Source organism: Alosa alosa, chromosome 2, assembly GCF_017589495.1.
Source record: "Alosa alosa isolate M-15738 ecotype Scorff River chromosome 2, AALO_Geno_1.1, whole genome shotgun sequence".
NCBI lineage: Eukaryota > Metazoa > Chordata > Actinopteri > Clupeiformes > Clupeidae > Alosa > Alosa alosa.
Genome location: NC_063190.1, coordinates 12,526,790 through 12,552,275, shown reverse-complemented (window position 1 = coordinate 12,552,275; position 25,486 = coordinate 12,526,790). Strand labels below are relative to the sequence as shown.

General features: G+C 40.9%; 3 protein-coding genes and 1 pseudogene across 3 annotated transcripts; 2 read left to right on the top strand and 2 right to left on the bottom strand.

Annotated features, from left to right (window-relative positions):
* Window positions 1–858: 858 nt before the first annotated feature.
* Window positions 859–1,597, bottom strand: LOC125291128 (histone H2B 3). The gene is given in 1 exon segment (XM_048237698.1): window positions 859–1,597. A coding segment is annotated over 1 exon segment (387 nt). The 5' UTR covers window positions 1,559–1,597; the 3' UTR covers window positions 859–1,171.
* Window positions 1,598–1,778: 181 nt separating this feature from the next.
* Window positions 1,779–2,691, top strand: LOC125291127 (histone H2A). The gene has a single exon (XM_048237697.1). The coding sequence runs from the start codon at window positions 1,866–1,868 to the stop codon at window positions 2,250–2,252; it is 387 nt and encodes a 128-aa protein (XP_048093654.1). The 5' UTR covers window positions 1,779–1,865; the 3' UTR covers window positions 2,253–2,691.
* A 1,102-nt stretch (window positions 2,692–3,793) lies between these two features.
* On the bottom strand, window positions 3,794–8,237 carry LOC125291152 (annotated as a pseudogene).
* Window positions 8,238–19,385: 11,148 nt separating this feature from the next.
* Window positions 19,386–24,413, top strand: LOC125290917 (cytotoxic and regulatory T-cell molecule). The gene is made up of 10 exons (XM_048237352.1): window positions 19,386–19,430; window positions 20,779–20,916; window positions 21,245–21,406; window positions 21,529–21,645; window positions 22,008–22,169; window positions 22,655–22,759; window positions 23,226–23,396; window positions 23,513–23,656; window positions 23,756–23,836; window positions 23,939–24,413. Exons 2-10 carry the CDS (start codon window positions 20,787–20,789, stop codon window positions 24,163–24,165), a joined length of 1,299 nt encoding a protein of 432 aa, XP_048093309.1. The 5' UTR covers window positions 19,386–19,430; window positions 20,779–20,786; the 3' UTR covers window positions 24,166–24,413.
* Window positions 24,414–25,486: the final 1,073 nt, after the last annotated feature.

Genomic DNA, 25,486 nt, shown 5'->3' with positions numbered 1-25,486 from the left:
TTGACGCACTTTGCGTCAATCGGGTTCTAAGGGTTAAAATCTCAAAAACCCCTGGAGTGCCTTGACGTACCCCCAGGGGTACACGTACCCCCATTTGAGAACCACTGGGCTGTAGCATCAAACATTTTTACATTTTCATTTTTTTGAGGCTTAGGACCTTTCTGTAATGATATGTTGACATGAAGATAAAACTTTTGAACAAATAGAAGTGGAAGTTGGATAACTTTCCATAATTACCTCTGATTGAATATCCTATCTTTTCTCCAGATTTTCAGGTCAGATTGAATGCTGAAATGGCGCACACAATGTGAAACTTTGATACTGTTTCTGCATCCCATTGGAATGTTCCATTCGGTTTTGTTTTCATCTCCTGAGGGTAGGGAGTACTTTAATAATCTGCTTAGACATGATTAAGCCTTGTCCTGTATTGTATCTTTTAGTAACACTATCTCAAGGGCGCGGGAAGGGGGAAGGGGGATCGTCGGACATCCATTATTTTTGTTATTCAGCACCCCTTGTCAAAAATAGGTTCCCGCGCGCCTGCACTACCTTCTTTAAAAATCACAGGGAACAAGTTCTTTTTGTTAAGTACAATCGCCCTGATTTCAAAGACATCCGAGTGTAGAAACATATCCACAATCAGATCACAGGTAGCCTTTCTTTGACTCTGTATGCAGTCGACTGTAAGCCTACTAAAGAAGCAGGAAAATGCATGCGTGTTGAAGTAATGTGCATGTGTCCGCCTCATAATCGAGCTAAAAGGAAAAGGATGTAGATATGCAGATTATTCAAACGCCCACTCGGGTTGTACACAACATGATTTTTTTAATACGAATTGTTCCGATACAGTGGACGGAATATTCTGTTGCCAAGCACTCTACTGGCAGATGACACCTGTCACATTTTGCATCAAGGTAACACTGGGTTACTCTTTGAAGTGGGAGCGGCTCCTCCCAAGCGGGGCACTACAAATGATGAGACACGTACACTTCCTTTTCCCAGTGGTGTATTGGCTGAATATGATTTAACACATGCAACAGAAGCTACTGCAATTATATAACGCCTTTTGTCCATTTGTCAGGAACAGAGTAAGGCAGGTAACACCATAAATCACAAACAGCTCAAATCTTCCTGCAGAAAATAAATCTTGCGCTCCTTGTCTTTGGCCGTTTCACTTGGAGCTTGTGTACTTCGTCACGGCTTTGGTACCTTCGGAAACGGTGTGCCTGGCCAACTCCCCGGGCAGAAGCAAGCGCACAGGAGTCTGAATTTCTCTGGATGTGATTGTCGAGCGCTTGTTGTAGTGGGCAAGACGTGACGCTTCGCCAGCAATTCGCTCGAAGATGTCATTAACAAAATAATTCATTATGCCCATTGCTTTGGAGGAGATGTGTTATCCGGTATCTGGATGGACCTGCTTTAACACTTTATACACATATATTGCATAGCTCTCTTTCCTTGTTTTGCGGCGCTTCTTATCTCCCTTCTTCTGTGTCTTGGTAACGGCCTTTTTGGATCCCTTTTTGGGGGCAGGTGCGGACTTTGCTGGATCTGGCATAGCTTAACTTTGTCGTATTCAACACAAACTGAAGCTCAGTCTCTGTACATGCCACACTAAATATTTATAGCGCTATCATGTAAATGTAGCTAAACAAAACATGCTTTGCCATTGGTCATTGGTTTAACGTCATATGCGTAACATTCTATCATTGGTGAAAACTGTGCAATGCAAAATGACCAATCAGAGAAATCCTAGCGGTATATATACCAATCCCAGTTTACATCATTGTTGAATGGCTGTGGAGAGTCTGGGTGAGAATATACACTGTATGATCAAAAAATAACCGTAGATTAAAGTAACCGCAATGTCCGGGAGAGGCAAAACAGGAGGGAAAGCGCGCGCTAAGGCTAAATCACGGTCGTCAAGAGCTGGTTTACAGTTCCCTGTAGGACGAGTTCACAGACTTCTTCGCAAGGGTAACTACGCCGAACGCGTTGGCGCTGGAGCTCCAGTATATCTGGCAGCTGTACTGGAATATCTGACAGCTGAGATCCTGGAATTGGCAGGCAACGCCGCCAGAGACAACAAGAAAACAAGAATCATTCCGCGCCACCTGCAACTAGCTGTGCGCAACGACGAAGAACTTAACAAACTCCTTGGTGGTGTGACCATTGCTCAAGGAGGAGTACTGCCAAATATCCAGGCCGTGCTTTTGCCTAAGAAAACGGAGAAGCCAGCAAAAAGCAAATGATCACAAGTACCGTGGGCATGAAAGCCCAGCGCCTCTGAGAGAAGACACTAGTCATCAGTCTCTCATAAAGAACATTTCCTACAACGCTGTTATGGGTTGAAAAACGTTTTGTGTGATTTGAAAATTGTGTAAGTTCATTTTCGTTAGCTCAAACTCAGAAGTGAAATGGTAGCAGTTCTGCGGGCCCATTTGACGCACTCCATGAACAGGACCAAAGAGGTATGGAGCACAACACGACGACGAACAGCCATTTTGGACCTCTGTGGATTGTAAAATGGGATTCTTGCCCTTAACTTGTCACTACCCAGTCAGTGACCGACAGTTTGGACACAGCGTATGGCTATAAGCAGATGTCAGATAGATTTTATTTTTGCTTTATTCGTCGTGCTGAACTGTGGGGAATTGTGTTTTCAATAAATGTTTTGTTAAGGTGTTTTAAGCCCTGGCGTCTTACTGCGCTCACAAAGTAACAGCACACGATCATTTAAAACTTTTCCGCATAGACAGACAAGAAACGTCAACATAATATAGGCTACCAATGAAATGCTATGGGAATAGTCTGACACTCAGAGGACAGTTTTTGACATTGCAGGTCTGTGGAGATATGGCTGTCCGTCTCCAATATATAATAACGAGGTGACAATTTAAATAGATACGCACCAGTGTTTCCCATACATTGACTTATTTGTGGCGGCCCACCACAATATCAACATTGACCACCACACAATGATTTTCCAGGTTGTACTAAATTGTGCTTAAATCTGGTTAGCATCATAGCACGCTGCGCTAATTTGTTAAAAACTGTTGCATTCACATTAATTCTGTTAAACTGCCACCACAAATAGAATTCAATTATGTGGGAAACACTGCGCATATATTTAAACCTATACGTAGGCCTACTGTTTCAAGTTGCTATTTTCTCTCCTAGGATTAATCATATTCTGCATGTAGTTATCATAATATGGTTCGTGTAGAACTCGAGATGCAGGATATATTGGGTAAGGTTGAGACATATCAGTCAAAGGCTAGACGGTTTTAACCATTATAAGGCAATGGAAATTCATCAATCATAAAAGTTGTGACTAATCAGTAAAATCTACAGTGACTTTTCATTAATAATGAGGCAGAGCTATGACAACAATAAAAAGTTCAGTGGGCCAAAAAGACCAAAGGGAACTGGTGTGGTGTCCCTTATTGCATTACATGCACACCATAGTGTGTACCACACCAATTAATGTGCAATTGCAATATGATACATTGTGAAGTAACAGAATCTTAGCCCCATATTTTTTTAATGTCACACTATCAGTGGGTTATTACTTATCTGTTACTAATTTATTCATCTGCATTTAGTACAGATTATGTTAGCAAGGACAATGTAGAAAAAAGTGGTTGCTGTGTAAACATCTGTGGTTCTAACTGAGGCTGTTTAGAGAATAAATCTATATATTATAAAAGTATTTTGCCCAATCTAAAACAGACCTGAATGAATATCCACACTACACTTTTGTTTTGAAAAAGACAAAACAGACTCAAATCAGTGTTGTTGGGGCAGATTTTTAATTGTCTAGGACTCAGTTAGGCCCAGTGTGTGTGTACAGTATTAGTCACTTCCAACATGGCATGACCAAGTATTTATCTGACATCGGATATACTCTTAAAGTGTTTTGGGATACAGAGTATTGGCCTTTTCTGTTTAGTCAACCTCCTCAATGGTTGGTCCAGAGGATGCACCACCGCCTGGCGCAGCACCGGCTCCAGGGAAGCCACCTGGCATTCCACCGGGCATCCCTCCTGGCATCCCACCGGCACTCTGGTACAGCTTGGTGATGATGGGGTTGCACACCTTCTCCAGCTCCTGTTGTTGATGTTCGTACTCATCCCTCTCAGCAGTCTGGAAGGGTTTAAAGGTTAAAGATTAAAGTGTGCTACTTACTCTAAGCTGGATAATTGAAAACATTGAAAAAGATGACATGATAACTGTATTGCTTACCTGGTTCTTGTCAAGCCAGCTGATGACCTCATTGCACTTTTCAAGAATCTTCTGCTTGTCCTCGTCGCTGATCTTGCCCTGCAGCTTCTCATCCTCCACGGTGGACTTCATGTTGAAGGCGTACGACTCCAGGGAGTTCTTAGAGGACACCTTGTCACGCTGGACATCATCCTCAGCCTTGTATTTTTCAGCTTCCTGGACCATGCGCTCGATGTCCTCCTTGCTGAGACGACCTGATCAGATGTTGACATAGTAGGTTAATAGGAAGCCGAGGAATGGAGGTAAGGTAATTTCATGATGTAAAGAAGCACCTCAGCATTGCAGTGTGTAGTACAGCATGAAGAAAATAAAAAATCACCTTTGTCATTGGTGATGGTAATCTTGTTTTCCTTGCCAGTGCTCTTGTCAACAGCAGAGACATTCATGATGCCGTTGGCATCAATGTCAAATGTCACCTCAATCTGGGGAACACCACGGGGAGCTGGAGGGATGCCGGTCAGCTCGAACTTGCCCAGCAGGTTGTTGTCCTTGGTCATGGCACGCTCACCTTCGTATACCTGTGAAGATGACAAAGATTATTCATAAGTAGCTGACATCTTACAGTCTGACAGCTAGGTTAGCGTAATGGGTGCCAGCTGGCATTGCTCTGCATGTGGAAGGTTAGTAAACCTCACCACAGCCTCTGGTATGAATCATTGACATTAAAGAATGGCAGAACATATAACTATATTCAGCAGCCACTATTTCCACTGACCTGAATGAGCACACCAGGCTGGTTGTCGGAGTAAGTGGTGAAGGTCTGGGTCTGCTTGGTCGGAATGGTGGTGTTGCGCTTGATCAGCACAGTCATGACGCCACCAGCGGTCTCGATACCCAGAGACAGTGGAGTGACGTCCAGAAGTAGCAAGTCCTGGACATTTTCTGATTTGTCACCCGAGAGGATGGCAGCCTGGACAGCTGAAAAGGAGAGAAAGAAAATTGTTTTATCAATCTAGCCCACCACTAATGTATTAAGACAGAGCAGCAGATTCTTGCTCAGACATCCAAGGAAGGTGCTTGTGCTATCTTTGGTTTTTCAACCTCTGGTGGAAACTGCGAATGGCTGGACATCAACTTCATCACAGCGTTACTGCTACTAAACTATGCCTAATATATATAACACACTTACCAGCACCGTAAGCAACAGCCTCGTCAGGGTTGATGCTCTTGTTGAGTTCCTTGCCGTTGAAGAAATCTTGCAGAAGTTTCTGGATCTTGGGGATACGGGTGGAACCACCGACGAGGACGATGTCGTGGATTGCGGACTTGTCCATTTTGGCGTCACGGAGGGACTTTTCAACAGGGTCCAAAGTGCCACGGAAGAGGTCAGCGTTGAGCTCCTCAAAACGAGCTCTGGTGATGGAGGTGTAGAAGTCGATGCCCTCGTACAGGGAGTCGATTTCAATGCTGGCCTGAGTGCTTGATGACAGGGTGCGCTTAGCTCTCTCACAGGCGGTCTTGGAGGCGGGCGGGGCCGGCTCTCTTTGTTGTCGCTGATGTCTTTCTTGTATTTACGCTTAAACTCGGCAATGAAGTGGTTGACCATGCGGTTGTCGAAGTCCTCGCCGCCCAAGTGAGTGTCTCCAGCTGTAGATTTGACTTCAAAGATTCCGTCCTCAATGGTCAGGATGGACACGTCAAAAGTGCCACCACCAAGATCGAAGATGAGGACGTTCCTTTCAGCACCAACCTGATGCAAATTAAGAACATTTTGATCACATTATCTTCTAAAGCAATCACCTAAAAGAAACAGCTGACTAAAATAAGTGAAGATACTATAAGCCGGCATCCACTGTAGGCAATCTGCATTTCAATCAATGTAGGCATCCTCTTTTCTCTTCAATGTGTACTGCTGACACAAAGTAATTACCACAGAGGGCTGCCAGTTTCTTAGGAAATCTAATGGCTAATCTAATCAAAGTAGTTAATCCACACTGACATACAAATTATGCTTATGCAAGAGTATTTATATTCACGATAGCTATCACAATGTAATGATGGCTAACAAAGGCATTTTTCCAGTATCTCAAATTTAATTATCAGAATTGTGACAAATAAGAATTGGCAGAAATGTCACCTTCTTGTCGAGTCCATACGCAATAGCTGCAGCTGTGGGTTCATTGATGATACGGAGCACGTTGAGGCCTGAGATGGTTCCGGCATCCTTGGTAGCCTGACGCTGCGAGTCATTGAAGTAGGCTGGGACCGTAATGACAGCATTGGACACTGACTGCAAAGCAAACAAGTTTGGACAATCAGAAAAAAGACCAGGTTTGAGTGGTAGGACAGAAATACTGGTATATGTAATACAGTTGTGATGTGGTCACCTACGACTCACTTTTCCCAGGTAAGCTTCAGCAATCTCCTTCATCTTGACCAAGACCATGGAGGAGATCTCCTCAGGGTAGAAACTCTTCGTCTCACCCTTGTACTCCACCTGAACCTTGGGACGGCTGCTGTCACTGATGACGGTGAAGGGCCAGTGCTTCATGTCAGACTGGACAACTGTATCTTCAAACCTCCTGCCAATTAAACGTTTGGCATCTGAGAGAGAAAATGGACATGCAGAGAAAGAAATTAATTCATGTGAAATAGTAAGTCAATAAAAGCTTTCTTGTAGTAAGTAGAAAAAATCCTGTGACTAATGGACAATATAAAGTATAACATCACTCTTACCAAAGACTGTGTTTGTGGGGTTCATGGCCACCTGGTTCTTGGCAGCATCTCCAATGAGACGCTCCGAATCAGTGAAGGCAACATAACTGGGGGTGGTCCTGTTGCCCTGGTCGTTGGCAATGATTTCAACTTTGCCATGTTGGAAAACCCCCACACAGGAGTATGTGGTCCCAAGATCAATGCCTACTGCAGTTCCCTTGGACATGGTTTCTGTTCCAAGTAAAAAGGGAAGTCATAGGAAAGTTATAGTAATTGATAGGAATTAGACGTACATATGTAGACACTGTTTAACATATCTGTCACAACGGAAACGGACATTATAATCACATAGCATGTTTATTTTTTCTTCAACTGTCTTGTTGCAGGTCATAGCAACTTTATCCAAGCACAGCAGAAAACATACTGTCAAGTGTCCAATATTGATGTGCACACAGTTCTATTTGCTCGAGAGTGTAGCTTGCTGTTGTTTTATCAGTTTCAAATATCCTTAATTACCTTAAACTAGGTCAGTTAGCATGAAATATTAACCGAGGAATAACCAGACCTGGATAGTGCTTATTTAAGGTAATAATATATGTATCACACTGAAGCTCAAGGGGCGGTGTTAAGAGGGACAAAATATTCCTTATGCATCATTTTTTATATTTATCTCGCAGATACAGTTTAGCCTATATATTGCCCATTGGAATATAGCAATCAACACCATGGCATCAGATGTAGGTTATCGCGTGTGTTTCGAGCGATAATGCGATTTGTCAGGGATGTTCCCATGCCATCTGGAAATGAACGTCTGTACCCTCCCCCAACTGCGCTTCTGAAGGACAAAAACGCTCACTGCAGTATGGCTTGCGCTCTGCCTACATCTGAACGTCATCGGCTACCGGCACCGGCCATTTGGTTGTAGCCGACTGACTGCAGTGCTACACAGCATCTTGATAGCTTGACAGACATAACATGTCTCGGCCATTTCAAAGCCGACCCATTGCACAAATAAATTACATTCGATATCTGGTTCCAGCAAGCTATTTTCCAACGGATTCACTTAACCAAAACAAAGTAGTAAACTGTGATAATGACCCTACAAAATGACCCGACTTGTAAACTCTTCAGGGAATAATTACAGAGGCAACCTATTACTATTAGTATGCAATTATATAAAGAAAGGGCAATATGATGGTCACAAAAATGTTTTACCTGTATTTGGGATGCTGCCTCTGCTAAGAGAACCGTTCGCTGTCTCCGACACTGCAGTAGAGCGAGCGGTCGTTGAAATAGTCTCTTCCGGATCTCCGCACTCTGCTGTAAACCAATCAAATTCCTCGCTGTAAAGAAGACTCCTCTCTGCACCTGTCAGAACAAATGTACAAGCATTCGAGCATTTTCCAACGGGGTCTTTAAAATCCCACTGCACAACTAACATATATTTCGTGGTCTAATGGCAGTGAGCCCATTATGGTACGCTCTATTCTACAAATAATAATAATTTTTTAAGGGTTGGATAAAGAGGTCATGCAGAGATTACACCAAAATAGCCCAAGAATATTCTAGAAATGTCTTCCATTTAATTCCAGTTTACGCTGGGTCTTTGATCTACATAACCAGTGTGGAATAGAAAGATATTCTTGTATGTGTGACTAACTCATCAAATAGCGTTGTAGGCTTTCAATATGTTTTTCAATAATTATTGATGGCAGTAAGAATAATGACGATGATGGAAATTATTTGTGTCCAGTCGTGACAATAGGCCAATAGCAGAAGTGACACGGGATATACTCTTAAAGTGTTTTGGGATACAGAGTATTGGCCTTTTCTGTTTAGTCAACCTCCTCAATGGTTGGTCCAGAGGATGCACCACCGCCTGGCGCGGCACCGGCTCCAGGGAAGTCGCCTGGCATTCCACCGGGCATCCCTCCTGGCATTCCACCGGCACTCTGGTACAGCTTGGTGATGATGGGGTTGCACACCTTCTCCAGCTCCTGTTGTTGATGCTCGTACTCATCTTACTGTAAGTCTTACTTGTCAATGACAGTTACATCTTGGGAGGAATGAATACAATTATTTTATATTTAGTCTTTTCACAGTTTTGCTCTGATACCAGAAACATGAGAAAGAAATTGAACAGACATAAAAAAACTGCTCATTTTGAGAACTATATTTTGCATTTTGTTGTCCAGTGTGTAATGATTGATTAAAATCACACATTGATTTGACAGGATGTGTTGTCTGAAGGCAAAATTTGCTTTTGCTGCATATTTTAAGTCTTTTGAGAGAGTTACAACCTTTTGCAAGCAAAATTGTAATTTTGGCCAGAGTGCTTTTGTTCAGACATGGGTGTTAACTGTTTTGAAAACGTGATGTCAGAGCATCAAAGCGATCGAGAAAAACTGTAGTAGCAGCCTCAATATGATCGCTTTACTGGTCACCACAAGGTGGCATTATGTAGCCTGTCCTTCATGTGCGATGTGCTTACAGTTGGTCTCGATCGCTTAGTTTTTCTCGATTGCTTTGACCTGCTTAAGGAAACTGGGATCCACCTGGTCTTCATGGACACTTTCTGTGCACAGCAGAAGTCATCTCTTGCGAATGTGTTCACACATTTTCATTGGGTTCACACATTTTTCACACCCCTTTGCAAAACAGTTAACCCATTTAAGCCCAAATTTTCCCCAGACATGCAAATATGCAAATCATGTGTTATTATCAACCCTTTGAAATAATCAAGAATTATTATTTTTTTTTAAGTAGAAAATTAGCCTAGATGGAAAAAGTGGTCACAATTATGACTGGTGGGATAATATGATATTCTAAATTGAAGGTTGCTCAAATTGTTTTTTTGTTGTTGTTAAAATAAGGGTATTCTGACAGGACTTTCCACACTGATATGAACACTGAGACCAATGGCAAAATGTCAAAATATGTTAACATTGTTTATTTACCAATAGTTTCAGCTTGTTAAAATAGAACCCTGAGTGTGTATGTCTGTGTGTGCGAGTGTGTGTCTGCATGTACTGTAGGTGTGACAGTGTATATGGTGTGTGTGTGTGTATCTGCATGAGGTGTGAGAGTTAGTGTGCATATACTGTGTGCGTGTATGTATGTATGTGTGTGAGTGTGAGAGAGTGAGAGAGTATATATAACTGTGTGTGTGTGTGTGTGAGTGTGTATATCTGTGTGAGCGTGTGTGTGTGTGTCTGTTGTTTATTTACCAGAAGTTTCGGCTCGTTAAAATAGAACCCCGAGTGTGTATGTCTGTGCGTGCGAGGGTGTCTCTGCATGTAGGTGTGAGAGCTAGTGTATATGTGTGTGCATGTATGTGTGTGTATATTTATATGTGTGTGTGTGTTTTATGACCTAGGGGTAAGGCCACAACAAAAGAGGGAGTCGAGAGGTTGGATCTTTAACTAAAATATAGATTTATTAACCAAACTAACCAAATAACAAACAAACAGTGTGAGGTGGGTCAAAGTCAGTCATCAGTAATGCATGGATGTTGTGTGTTTGCAATGTGTCTGAGTGAAGTGTTGCATGTCCAAAACCCAAAGTAAGAATGGCCCCTCCTAAGGGGAGATGCAGCAGCCTTTCAACTGGAAACACCTGCCTTCAGGTGCAGCTCATCAGCTCGTTAGCTCTTGAAGCACCTGAAGACAAGCAGAGAAAACGAGTATAGGGCCTAGTGGCCCATCACACCCTCCCCCATAAAACAGAAACCATAGGTTTCTGAATCCCAATCAGGCCAAAACACATCCAATATGGAAAACATTCAATTACAATATTTAATGATTGAATTCTGACCTTAGGAATTTTCAATCATGTGCCATTGCTCAAAATACAAAGTCAGAATGAACTAGTTGCAAATCAAAAGAATGGCAGTGTTTACAACTTCAACCATCATGAGGCAAAACTAACCCCAAAAGTTTTCCCACTAATTATGTTGCCCCAAAGCTAGCTAAACTCACCAGGTCTTCATGTGGATTTGCGGCGGGTTGTTGTGCACCTTAAACCAGCGGGTTTGCAAAGAGACCTGCAATAGGCAACCCCACAAATTCCCACGGACGTGCTCCCGAGACAAATCACCCAAAGATGATGGACACGAACCGCATTGCCACAACACTACAACCCCCCTTGACGCAACCCAAAGGGGAAACGCCACTAAAGCCTAACAGGGAAAACTGAGCACTGGACATTAAAGTGGCAAACAATGTTTTTAAGCAATGGCACAAGACAAAACTACAAAGGCTAGGACCAACATAAGCCAAAAGGCCATTTACCTCTGACAAATTCAGCCAATAACAGCAAAATAAATCCAAATTATCTAACCAACCTCTCTCACCCCTCTTCAAAGAAGTGCAACGCACTCACCAAACACAGGAGATGAATCCTATTGCAGAGACAAATGTCAGCAAAACTTTGTTAATACGGTTCCAATGACCATAGACCAGCCTGTGGCAAGTCACGGAAAAACATATGTCGCACATTCTCTTAACCTCACAAACATTAACAAAGCCGACAAAATAGTAATCAAACCAATGCAACCAAATCACAAACCTCGCATTTTCAAAAATGGTACTCAAACCTTACTATGCGAGAACCTAAGACCCAAAACTCGCACTAGACTACGGCACTACACTGAACGACTAGGCGAGCAGCAGTTAAACCAAATCACACCTGCTGGCCTGCACCGAAGCAGACACCAATCAAGTGCTACGACTGCTAACCAAATTATTGCACCTACCGGCACCAAAGGACAAACTGGGATTTCTGGCGCTAGCCTACCTGATGCTCTGCACCTGAGCAGACACATCCAGGTGATCCCAACATACTATACTCCCACACAAAAAGGAACACATGCCAATTGTCCAATGAATGTGCTACATGCACCAAATGCCAGACTCTCTGGACTTCAAATTCACTCTACCCTCCTGCACCTGAGCAAGGCAAGGCAAGTGACAACCAAAGACAATTGCATGTGAACCTAAAGGGAGCAAACACAGAACAATCAAATACAAAAACGAATGTGCGACTTAAATGTAAACTAACAGAAAAAAGGTTTGTTTAGACGAGCCCCCATGTTATGACCTAGGGGTAAGGCCACAACAAAAGAGGGAGTCGAGAGGTTGGATCTTTAACTAAAATATAGATTTATTAACCAAATAACAAACAAACAGTGTGAGGTGGGTCAAAGTCAGTCATCAGTAATGCATGGATGTTGTGTGTTTGCAATGTGTCTGAGTGAAGTGTTGCATGTCCAAAACCCAAAGTAAGAATGGCCCCTCCTAAGGGGAGATGCAGCAGCCTTTTAACTGGAAACACCTGCCCTCAGGTGCAGCTCATCAGCTCGTTAGCTCTTGAAGCACCTGAAGACAAGCAGAGAAAACGAGTATAGGGCCTAGTGGCCCGTCACAGTGTGTGTACAGTATGTCTGTGTGTGTATGTGTGTGTGTGAGTGTGTGTGTGTGTGTGTGTGTGTATGTATATATATGTGTGTGTGTGTGTGTGAGAGAGAGAGAGAGAGAGTGTATATATCTGTGTGTGTGTGTGTGTGTGTGTGTGTGTGTGTGTGTGTGTGTGTGTGTGTGTGTGCGCGAGTGTGTGTATATCTGTGTGTGAGCGTGTGTGTCTGTGTGTGTGTGTGTGTATGTGTTGTTTATTTACCAGAAGTTTCAGCTCGTTAAAATAGAACCCTGAGTGTGTATGTCTGTGCGTGCGAGTGTGTCTCTGCATGTGTGTGCATGTATGTGTGTGTGTATAGTTATATGTGTGTGTGTGTGTGTACAGTATGTCTGTGTGTGTGTGAGTGTGGATATTTGTGTGTGAGCGTGTGTGTGTGTGTGTGTGTGTGTGTATATCTGTGTGTATGTGTGTGAGTGTATCCGTGTGTGAGTGTGTGTGTGTGTGAGAGAGAGTGTATATATCTGTGTGTATGTGTGTCTCTGTGTGTGTGTGTGTGTGAGAGAGAGAGAGGGGTGTGTGTATAAGTGTGAGTATGTGTATGTGTGTGTGTATATCTGTGTGTATGTAGGTGTGTTTGTGTGTGTATATCTGTGTGTAAGTGTGTGAACAACATTCTATCCCACTGGTCACTATTGTGACCGTTAACGTGTTTACTCATTCTGCAAACAGACCAAATACATTTGAATAATTACAAATGTATATATCATAACTAGACATCTTATAGACCATGTGTACAAAAAATCTTTTCCCTATGTTTATTTTAACATACTTTAAAAACCTTTTACTTGGGAGCTGTGAGGCAGTAATTCTCTTCTCAAGGTGCAACCAGGAAGTAAACAGCTCTAATCATGTGAAAATTTACTCAAAACATTTGACACTGCACACATTTCATTGAAACACTCTATTATTTCAATATTTACTGAAAGAGTATTGGGAAATTTCCCAGTACAGTTTTAGAGGCTTCTATATATATTTTTTTCGGTCACAATTGTGACCAATGGGTTGACATGGGTTAACACAGATGTCATTCAAAAACCCCAAACTGTATTGGTTTTCCCGTGCTAAACAAAAGGAAAACATCTTTTCACAGGTGATATAGATTCCTTGCATAAGTCTGAATATCTGATACACCTGTGTGCAGTTCTTCAATTAGCAGTCATTCATTATGCATAATGAGATACCATGTCTGTTCTGTGTTGCTATTTGCAAGCATGGATCTAATGCACATTTAGACAAAGTACTGTATTGCCTATTTGGTGAAGAAAACAGTACAAAAGGTGTTTACTGTAAGTCTATTTCGATGAAAAATGACAAATTGTAGTTCAATGAAATTTGTTTTGCCTAGGTGATTACTGTAGGTCTTACATGTCAATGACAGTTACATCTTGGGAGGAATGAATACATTATTTTTTATTCCGTACATTTTGTCTTTTCACAGTTTTTTCAGATACCATGCTCATTTTAGGAACTAGATTTGGCATTTTGTTGTCCAGTGTGTAATGATTGAAATCACTCAGTGATTTAATGACAGGATGTGTTGTTTGAAGGCAAGATTTTGCTGTATGTTTTAAGTGTTTGCTGCATGTTTTAAGTGAGAGTAACAAGCAAAATGTGTCATTTTGGCCAGAGTGCTTTTGTTCAGACACAGGTGTTAACTGTTTTGAGAATGTGATGTCAGAGTTGACACAAGCATCAAAATGATCGAGAAAAACTGTAATGCTTGTGACAAGTCTGACACTCTGACAAACAGTTACAGTAACACACAGGTGTAAACAGAATCACTCTGGCCAAAATGACATTTTGCTTGCAAAATACTCACTCTTAATACATTTAAAACACAGCAAAAGCAAAATTTGCCTTTAAACAACACAACTTGTAGTGAAATGTTCGCTTTGTTATCTCTTATGGATAATGAATGATTGCTGATTGAAGAATTGTGCAAAGGAGATTCACACATTGACATTACAAGTTCATAAGTTTGCAAGCAATATCTATTAGCTTTGGATAAATGTTTTCCATTTGTTACACACAGTTAATCCAATGGAGTTTGGAGTCTTTGTGAACTGTATTACAGTAAATGTTTTGAAAAATGATGTGAAACATGAGTTAAACCAATGAAAATGTGTTAAATCATTTGCAAGAGATGACTTCTGCTGTGCTAAGAAGGTGAAGCTCAAGATCAAGTGGATCAGATAACTAAATAAAACCAGATAACTGAATCATGAGTAGATTAGGCTATTTATTGTTTATTATTACACAGCTCTTCATAATGCTCCATTCACTTGAATAGGCCTTCCCAACATTCGGTGGTCTGATATTTCTCGATAACAGACCGTTGCTAAGTATAACAGACAGCTGTCAAGGAAAATGGGTTTTCTGCTTTTAATTCACATCTTTCATATCACTCCGCCAATTAGTCAGGTCCATATATAGTCACTTCTTGCATTGGAACTTCATTCAAAAGTGAAAGCAGACGGTGGATCAGCTGTGTTTGGGGTACTGTTCATCCTGTTGGGACATATTTTCTGATAATGACCGGCATTCTATATTATCCCTTACATGATGTACACTAAAGATCTAATTATGTGGTGAATGTCAGGTGATTGTTTAATTTAATTTCAATTTCACAATCATCATGGAGGATAGCCTGGTTAACACCAGACCACTTCTCAAATTTCAATTAACAGGTTTGTCTGGGTTCTCTCAGGCTATGAAGGATGTTCTGATGAAAAATCATGTCACAATTCAGCCAAGTGCAAATTGGACTATTTCAAAAAAATTATCTTCAAGATGGTCTATCGCATTATTACATTCAAAGAATCAAATGTGGTTAAAAGTAACAAGTACTTCATGCTCATATTTCAAATGTAGTGGAGTCAAAAGTACAGCATTTGCCTTTCAAATGTATGTAGTGGAGTAAATGTCACAAGTTTTCAAAAATGTTAATACTCAAGTACAGATACTAATAAAAAAAAACATTAAAGAGCAGTATTTTCAAATCTGCTATCTAAAAATAGTCATAAGCAGCTTTCAGACCTAGGTGTAAGTCCACATATTCTGTGAATGTCAAGCGGTTCGGCCGTATATCTGAACATAACCGGCTAGTTGGAATTCCGAAGTTAGCCGGCTCTTCTTAGTATTTCCGACAGACATTATGTAAATGAACTTGTGTCTGAACCAAGGAAAAAACATGCAGTGATTCTGTTCATATGAGTGTTCAACCACGTTCAACCCGTCCAACCGTGCAGAGATTCTGTTCATGAGCGTCAGTGTCGGTCACACATAGGACCGCATAATGTCAGTATGTTAGCATCATATCTGAATCACCCAAAGGGTCGGACCTCCGTTTGACAAAGCTCTGCATATACTGTGGAGGACATGTCTGAAAGCAGCTAGGTAATCACATTCTAAATCTCAAATATATGTTACCAGATTGATAAAGCATAAAAAACAGTATTTTTAACAAATTTACACTAACATTGCAAAACAAATGGTTAACTGTACCCACCGGATAAATGAAACACTCACAGGGCAAACTAAACCTGTTAGTGAGTGTTTCATTTATCAGGTGGGTACAGTTAACCATTTGTTTTGCAATGTTAGTGTAAATTTGTTGTGAGACAAAGCTTAGTGTTCATTTGCGTAAAAACTATTTATAGTGTTCCAACAGACACATAACAGATAGGCCTAGTCATGCATGGTTTCCACATCAGTTTCAGTTGCGAACATTCTTCCTATACTCATCATATGGTACAGCAAAGCTATGACCACAGATCATGATGTTCACAACACTACAGAAAGGTATGAACTGTCCAGGTTTGCAGTGTAAAGGTGAGCTTCAACAGCAAAACATACAATACAGACAAGAGCTGTCAGGTGATGGTAGTCCTTCACCCCTAACTGATCAGTAAAGGACGGAGAGAAAAAGAATCATCCATCCGGGTGCTGTTTCAGATGGAGAACATCAGGACTGACATGGTGACCCCCTACTTTTGGGCGGGAATCACATCAGCCAGCAGCAAGCGGCAGGTTTCCTATTGTTTGGCAGCGGAACGGTGGCAACGCTGGCATAACGCTAAAAAGTTTGTGTTGCTTAGGAACGAGATAAAACTTATTATGGTCTGAGCGTTGAGTTACGTTTGCGCTGCTGCTTGCCGCTGGCTGATGTGATCCCCGCCTAATAAGTTTTATCTCGTTCAACACAAACAGTTTGTCAATTGAATACGCTCGCGTTGCGCTTTGAAAGTTGAACCAAGTTCAACAATCAGCTTTTTCAACGCCAACGTTACGCCAGTGTTGCCACCGTTCCGCTGCCGAACCATAGAGAACCATAGGAAATCTGCCGCTTGCTGCTGGCTAATGTGATCCCCGCCTTGGCGGATTCCTCAAGGGAACAATGGATGGCCAGGCGGACCCAATGCATGATGGGGTCAGTTTTGTTATTGTGTTGTATTTGAAAGATATAAAATCTTTCACCTCAGAAAAATAGCATATTTAATAGTGCCTATAGTGAATATCCTTTAGCATGGCCATGAGAACATAATTTATAACTCTAGCAACTACAGCGAGGGAAACTAGATGTATCGCAAAGCGGTACAAAATATGACCGCCACTCAGTCCTACACATTCTCTCCACAAAAATAAATCACGCTTGTCAATTTGTCTCCATCTCCTACTCCATCCTACCCTGGAAATACAGAGTTCTCGCGAGAGCACAATGGAATTGTCTCTGCGAGACACTCTGGCAATGAGCAATGATGCACGTTACTTTTACCCCAACATTCCGGGGAACCAGCTAAACTGATGAAGACAGCGCTGCAACGTTGGAGGACAGTACACATTGGTCGTAGTGTTATCCGATTGCGTTGAAGTCCGAAATCATTCAGAGTAAACATGGTCTAGTGTTATCAATTGCGTGCAGTGAGATTTTTAAATGCATGCTTGTTGCCGCCCCTCGAGTTACATTGTTCGTGGCCAGACCCTTACAGTAGTCTTTCTAGATTATCAGGGTCTGGATTTTCCAGGCTAACTCCATCCCCTACTCTTGCAATTTTTGTGCATGTAAATGAGTGTGTGCACGTACGTTTGCTTTTGTATATGTGTGCTTCTCTCTCTGTGTGTGTGTGTTCGCTTGTGAGTGTGTGTCTGTGTGTGTGTCAGCTTGCCTGCATGTGTGTGTGTTTTTATGTGTGTGTGTGTGTGTGTTCGCTTGTGTGTGTGTGGGGGGATGTGTGTGTGTGTGTGTGTGTGCATGTGTGTGTGTACCTGCATATGTGTGTTTTTATGTGTGTGTGCATGCGTGGGTGTTTGTGTGCATGTGGGTGTGTTTATGTGTGAGTTTGTGCGTGCGTGCGTGTACATTTTGTGGTCATGTGTGCGTGTGCGTGTGCTTGTGTGCGTGCCTGTGCGTGTGCGCACGTGCATGTGAGTGTGTGCGTACGACGTACGTGCCTGTGTTTGTTCATGTGCGTGCGTACATGTGTGCATACATGCATGCATGTCTACTGTGTGTGTATATGAGCAACACACAGTGCGAGTTGTCAACAACAGGTACGAGGGCAGAAATCCTCCAAATGAAGCGCTGGCACAGCGCACAACACTGGACAAGCCTCAGACTACAGGGAAAACTGGCACTTCTACCATTTGCAAATCACTTCCTTTCCCTCACCATATTTTCAAACTCCACTCTTGGCGAGGATATTCTCACATTTACCACCTAAGCATGCTTTCAAGTCTTCCCAACAAGATCAAACCTGGCTACATGGTACCCATCTAACCACAAAACAGACTACATTTCTCACTCCACTAACCATGATAACGAGACCACCGCACATGTCCTGAATGGATGCAGTTTTAACAAAGGACTTTACATAGCAAGGCATGAGACTGGTGGACTAAGTGTCACGAAGCATCAAAGACGTGCAGGAGGGAACGTCAAAAATATACAAACATCACACTGTACATATGGACTGGTTCAATGATGAAAACACCAACAATATCACTTTCTGTAATATTCCAAGTACCCCAGTTACCATTATAGATGAAAATACTAAGAATGTGACTAAGAGTTGTAATGAAATGGGATGTTCTTTTGATTTGGACATGGACACTTGTTTTAACTCCAAGCTGTTGAAATATCAGCCACTTGCTGACAATATCACAAATATGGGGTTTCAATGATCAATCTTGTGTTTGGGAGTCTTGGGCATGTGCACAAACTTGTTTTACGTGGATAGCAACTGTATCATTGGAAATATGCTTACTGAAAAAAATGTTGACGCGTTCAATACTTGTTTCCCCCAGTGTACGACGCAGGCGATAAAAGTTATGTTAAAATAAGAGGAAATTGAAAACCGCTTCCTCTAATCTGAAGAAAGAGAAGGGGGCTAAGTTATACAGATCTATTGTGAACATTGTAAACAATATACTAATAATGGACTGAATAGAGGATTGTGGTAAACGTGAGTATTTAAACATTGCTTGAATATACCAAGGTTATCATCTATATATATATATATATATTATCTATCTATATTATTGGGTCAAAGGCAGATGTCCTCATAGGGCCTACTCTAAATACGATACAGATAAAGCAACCTGCAGCCCTATTTAGACCTAGACAAGCTTTAAGGGAAACAAACATAAAACAACAAAAGCGCAAACAAAAATGAACCTTGAAAAAGACACTGGATCTTTCATCACTTTGAGTGTGATAAGTGTGTAAGCCACTGTAAGGGACAACACAAAATCAGCTAAATCATCCATATTTTAAATGATTCCATTGGCAATTGGTAAAAACATGGCAGAAAAAGAAGTAAGAGTCTGTGAAGGATTCCCCACATTAAACTATATATTTAAGTGAGTGGAAAACCCTGAAGTTTTGTTGAAGTGATGTCATGGGTGTCTAGTGCAGAGCGCTACAAAAAGCCTCAGCAAGAGAGGAAGTACTCAGATCAAGGCTAACAGTATGAAGATGACACATGCAACAGATTTAAGCTTTCTTGTTTTGATACTTTGTGGTGAGTAAAATCTCTTTTCAGTAGGAATGCTTTTATGAGATCTTAAACTAGTGTGTTCTCCAATGGGCAATGATGTATATTTGAGGTAAAGAATACAACGGATGTTTTTATCCTGTTAGGGGGGGGTATTTTATTCTGTTTATGTTTGCCTTCATGCCTTTATTATCAGTTACATATTTACAAAGTTACTTCTAAATTCCTTCATCAGTCATCAATACCAAGGTACATTGAATTCATAAAAAAAAAATCTTCTGCCTCCGGTGTTCGCTGTCAGATGACTGATCTGAAAGGCATGGCAATATATTTTTCACTATTTAAATGTGTTGACTAGTTCAAAGATGACTGAAACTATTAAATAAAATCATCACAGGCCAATTAGAAAGATGACACATGTATGAAATGTCATACATGTACATTTTTAATGTCAATTATAGCTGCTTCATTTACATTATATTTAATCAGATACTTTTGTCCAACGTGATGAGTAGCATACAGACACATTTTGACCTGCATGTGTAGTGTGTGCACTCCTATGAGAATCAAACTCATGAACGTGTTAGTTCCTTATACTCTATGTTGTTCTACAAGCAAGGCCACAATAACAATGCAAGGGTATCAACAACATTATCAACAGATAACAGTACTAAATGTTTATGTCTAGTCTTTGCTATATGGTGTTCTAGCTGTCATCTCAGTTTAATGTATGCCATATAAGGCATGCTATGGGTTTATTTAACCTTTGATAGTATGCTAAATTTAAATAGCGAACATGCTCATAGTTTGAGGAGGAGTGTGAATGCAGAGGACGTGACTGCTTGAGTATGCCACCACTAGCTTTCACTTCAGGCGCTCTTTCTCACCACCACACTTCCTGTAGCAGAGACCCTGTAGTTGACTCTATTGTACAGTCTGCCTTTTTTGGTGCCGGAGGTGTTTACTGCATCGGCCAGTGGAGACTCACCTCAGAGCAACCCTCCATTTCCTGTCCCACCCCCAGTGGTGGAAATGTTGCTTGTTGAGTCAGAGATGTGAGAAGAGTGGTCGTCTCTTCCGCCATTGGTTCTTTCCAGTGCCCCCTCCTTTACCTCCCCTGACCTCAGAGTTGAAGTGAATAACTCTTCACTTGTGTTGGCCCACGTTATATCTGTGGGACCCCAGACTTTTGATGTGTGCATCTATGTCTGCCTGTATGGTTGTAAAGACTGATATCAGGATGTGCACTGTGAAGCATTTACGACCCATTTCGGCCTTTATCAAGCAAATATCATCACTGTCAAATCAACTGATGTCCTAGCATGCAGTACGTGTATCATATGTCATATTCCTCTATTTTATCCCTGTATAACAGGCATTGGAATGTCATCGGCTGTAACACATGTCACAGTGATGGAGGGCGAGAGATTAACTCTGAAATGCAGGAAGTCACCGGGCCATATGGACTGGAAAAATAAAAGAGATGAAGTTCTATTTTTCAACAATATAAAAGGTGAAATTCAAGACAAAATGTTATGTTCAATAAGAAAGACTTTACAACGTTGAATCCATAATGCTGTTGTTGCTGTTGAAGCCATGGCATGCTGTTGCGATAGCTCTTCATCTTATTTGTAGTCCTACTGCTTAACATGGTTAAAGAGACTATAGCTTAATAATGCTATCCTGAATTAAAATAGTCACAACGAAGAGAATGACTATCAGTGTGTAATTTGTAATGTTTTAATGAATTATACTGTGCCCCTCATGTCCATTCTATGTGTATAAATGTAACAGCAGTATAGGCATTGCATTTACATTGCTTCTTTTATCTGAATTTACAGCTTGCCTGGACAGCAGATATAGCATCCTCAGCTTTTCTGGTTCAGACTACACTTTAGCAGTATCACCTGTGACTTTCAAAGATGAGGGCATGTATTCATGCTACCATTACAGCAACAACTCACCAAAAGTCACAGTAAGGCGATACAATGTGACCGTTTTAGGTAAGTTATTTTGTTCAGTTAAAGCACAAAAAGTCAAGATGCCATCTTTTGTTTGTTTTATGCATGTTTTACTTTGCATTATTATGGGTTATCTGATGTTGTCTTTGTTATGAACCTATTAGGTGCGCCCAAAATAACATACACCAAGCATGGAGACAGAACTCTTGTAAAATGTTCAGCAAAAGGAAATACACCTCCTGTAGTGTCCTGGCAGATTGGCAGTGGAATTGACCTTGAAGGTGAGAGTAAATCCAGTAGTGTTCTCATTTCTGATGTTGTCTTAGCATCCATCCAATAGCCTCCATGTCTGAATACTGAAATAAGGGGTGGTAACATTTAATGAAAAGCAGTTCATTAAGGTTCACTAAAGGCTATTAATTATTAGGTAATTTTATTTTGAGCTATTTGAGCTAGCTGAAGTGAAATTGGCTGACAAAGGTCAGGGAAGGACAGTGACCAAACTCATGGTTAGCACATTGTTTTTCTTGATGGCGCCACTGAAACAGATGAGACTTCACACATGTGACTCAAGTGGGGGTGTTGTGTCAGGCATGTCATCAAAACAACTTATTTTCCCTTTTCTTATTACCCTTTCACTTAGCTCGACCACAGTACAAGAAACAAGACAAAACAGGCAAATGGACCACAGAAGATATTATAAGTATCAAAGTCCTTACGAGGGAGGAGACATTGAAATGTGTACTTCTTGACCCCACTTTGCGTAGTCCTCTTGGAGTCCGATTTGTGACCCTAGAAAACAAAGGTAAGCATTTTATTATTTTTCACACCAGTGACTTCAAACATAATACTGTCAAAAGCAACAGAACCAATATGATAAATAAAAAAGAGACAGAAACCAGAAAGGTGCTTTGACTTCTGGACAGTCACATGTCTATGAAGCTTTTGAGGATGCAATACTCCCATGGCGCCAAGCCAATTAAACATGACCAAGTCCCTCCTCTTTTTCTGTGACATGAGAAACTCATGACAGGCCTTCTCTATTTTTGGCCAGTGGGTATTTTTGTAAAAAAAAAAAAAAAAAACAGGATATGATATATGTGTGTTCTGTAATCAGAAGGCACAACATTTAATGTGGACCTTTAGGGACTTTTCCATTTGTTGACCAGAAATAGGGGGAAATAGCAATTCCCAGAAATGTATAAGCTATCCATTCTCCTCACCTCACAGACAATGTAGGCATATAACATTTTCAGAAACTATGATTTAATGACTCTTTCTCATCCACAGAATTCAAACAATATACAACACAAACAAGCACAGCCCAGACGTCAACATCAGCAACATCTCACACCACAGATTCACCACATGTATCAACATATTTCAGTATCACAGGTACAACAATTAAACATTAATTTACATTACATCATATCACTCTGTAAGTGACTACATAAATTATTAGTTCCTCAGTGGATTCATAACACAAAGCAAAGAATGTGAATGCTCTCTTGTAACTCATCAGAGAAGAAGTTATATTGTGTGGGTTGATTAGAAAGTGGGCTATGGGAATTTAGCATTTGAATGGTTTGGTTTGACCTTGTGGTTTCCAAACTGCCCGCAGAATAAATGAGGGACAGTAATGGTAGCAGGAAACTTACTGAAAGTCACATGGTCTACAACCCACACCCACCAAGACAAAGAAGTAGGCTAGTCAATACTTCATTTGTTAGAGCTCCCTCTGGTGGTGTAATTGTTACTGTTAAGAAAATGTCACTTAGCTTGAAACTGTGATGGTTTCTTTCGGTTCACCTTGAATATTTGTTGTATTTATATTTGGCCTGATGTATCTTTATTTGTTCAGGAGGGACGGACCACATGAACACCACTAGCATGGAAACAAGTCAGCACACAGATACAAACATCAATACAACTTCCACACTAGAGGGCTCCAGTTCAACACCAGTCAATACCAGCTCCACATTAGACAGCTCCACTTCTGTTACAGAAAATGTCACCAGGAATTTCACAGAAGGTACAATAAAAACCTATGAAATATTTCTGTCCATATACCACTCTCATTGAATTGCACACAAGAGATTGTAGGCCTACTGTGATAACATGTTTTTCACTCTCGCCCCTTTATCCCAGAGGTAAATGAGAAACAAGAACGACGAGAGGGAGGGAGCGCATCACTCTTCATCACTGCTGTGACAGCCCTAATTATCTGCCTGCTGATAGTTGTCACATTCTTTGTTGTCAAGTTGAGAAGAGCACACAAGAAGTGGAAATTAGGTAGGTGTCAACAATGCATCATTTAAGCATCAACACATAAAGTTGTTATATGAGAGACCTTAATTAAACCAAGTATCCTTCTGATTTCTTCCCATATAGAAAAAGAAGACTCAGATCAGTCTGTGGAGAGTGGCAAATCAAAATCAAGTGGGGAAGAGGGGAAGCCTAAAGTATCCCTTGGTAGGTTATAGTGCTATTCAAACTTCCATGTCCCATTGAAGTCTATTTTCTTTCTATTGTTCTTTAAATTGCATTTGATTAAGCCTATATCCTACTCTCTAGGTTTCCTGAAGAGCAATTTCAGAAAATATAGGTCTAGGGAGGGTGCCTTTGGTACACAAACTTCGGCTTCAACTTCAGCATCCACTCTTGCATCGAACCCAGCATCAGCTGCAGCATCCCATTCAGCATCACACACAGTAGAGGTCACTGTGGAAAATCATGCCATCAATGGCATCAAGCCAACTCAAAACCATGGAGCTGCACCAGTGAAAGAGACTGAACTGTGATGTTAAACTTATAAGCATAATAGCATTTTTTGTTGCCATTTTGTTTTGTTGTTGTCATTGGTGCTAAACCTCAGGATGTCTGTTTTTGATGGATTGTGATCATGGGTTATGTCAGTCTTGAAATATTAGCCTAAATATTTTCCCTGAAATTATGTAAATTATTATTATATGAACTGAATGCTGTGTATTCATCATATACTCCAAAGTAGCTAGTCTATATATATGCTGAATGAAAGTGTTGTCAATAAAGAGAGTTTTTTTTTCAAATAAAGTATTTTATTAATCCAGTTTCAGCACTATGATTCAATTCTAACGGTCATCACCCTTTAGAGGAGGAGGTCTATGGGTTTAAGAGATAGGATAAACTTCAACAATATAGCCAAGTGTGCTACATGGCTGAAGCCCCCCATCCAATTAGAGCAGTGGTCCCCAAACTTTTTCTTCCGAGGGCCAGCTCACTATGCCTGGCTCTAAGAGAGGGCCAGAGACTCGGAGTAGGGATCGACCGATATAGATTTTTTAGTGCAGATACCGATTTTTTTTACAGGCTGCCGATTTTCTTGAGCCGATATTTGGAGCCGATACTGCTTTTATTTTGCTCCCTCAATTTACATCATACAAATGACACATAATTACACAAATGATAACAAATGTTATAAGTCTCAATTTAAAAAAGGAACATTGAACGTATGGATGGGTGCACTGAATATGGTTAACTGTGCAAAATGCTTTCATCAACATCTTACAAGACCTTGATGATGCATTGCTTGCTGACATATTATAAGACATAATTCAGGTCATCACAAAATGTCCTTTGTCAACACATTTAAATAATTTAAGAAAACAATAAGCCTGAAAATTAGCTATTGAAATAAAGTGCTTGATTTGTAATTTAAGACTGCATGGTTTCAATTTTTCTATGTCTATATTTTTCTAAAAAAAGCGGCCAGATTTGTCAACCACAGAACATAAATCAGCAGAGGAAAATAACGTGGTGTCAAATGTTTCTGTTCTAAACGGCATCAACGTCAAAAGGTATAAAAACATATCTCTCAGTTTTAAAATCTCTCCTTCAGGTAGCGCAGCACTCTCGCTGTGATGCGTGTGTCCCACTCCCACTGAGTGAGACACACCAGACGCACACACAAACTTCTGTTTGGTAGCTGACGAACCACAATTGAACTGGATTGATAATGATAACGTTAGCAAACGGCTCTAAACAAGTAAGGCATACACGGTCTGGTACATGATAAACGTTAACACGAATTAATATTCAACTACATATAACATGTCTCTCATTATTAAAGCTCTGATATCACTG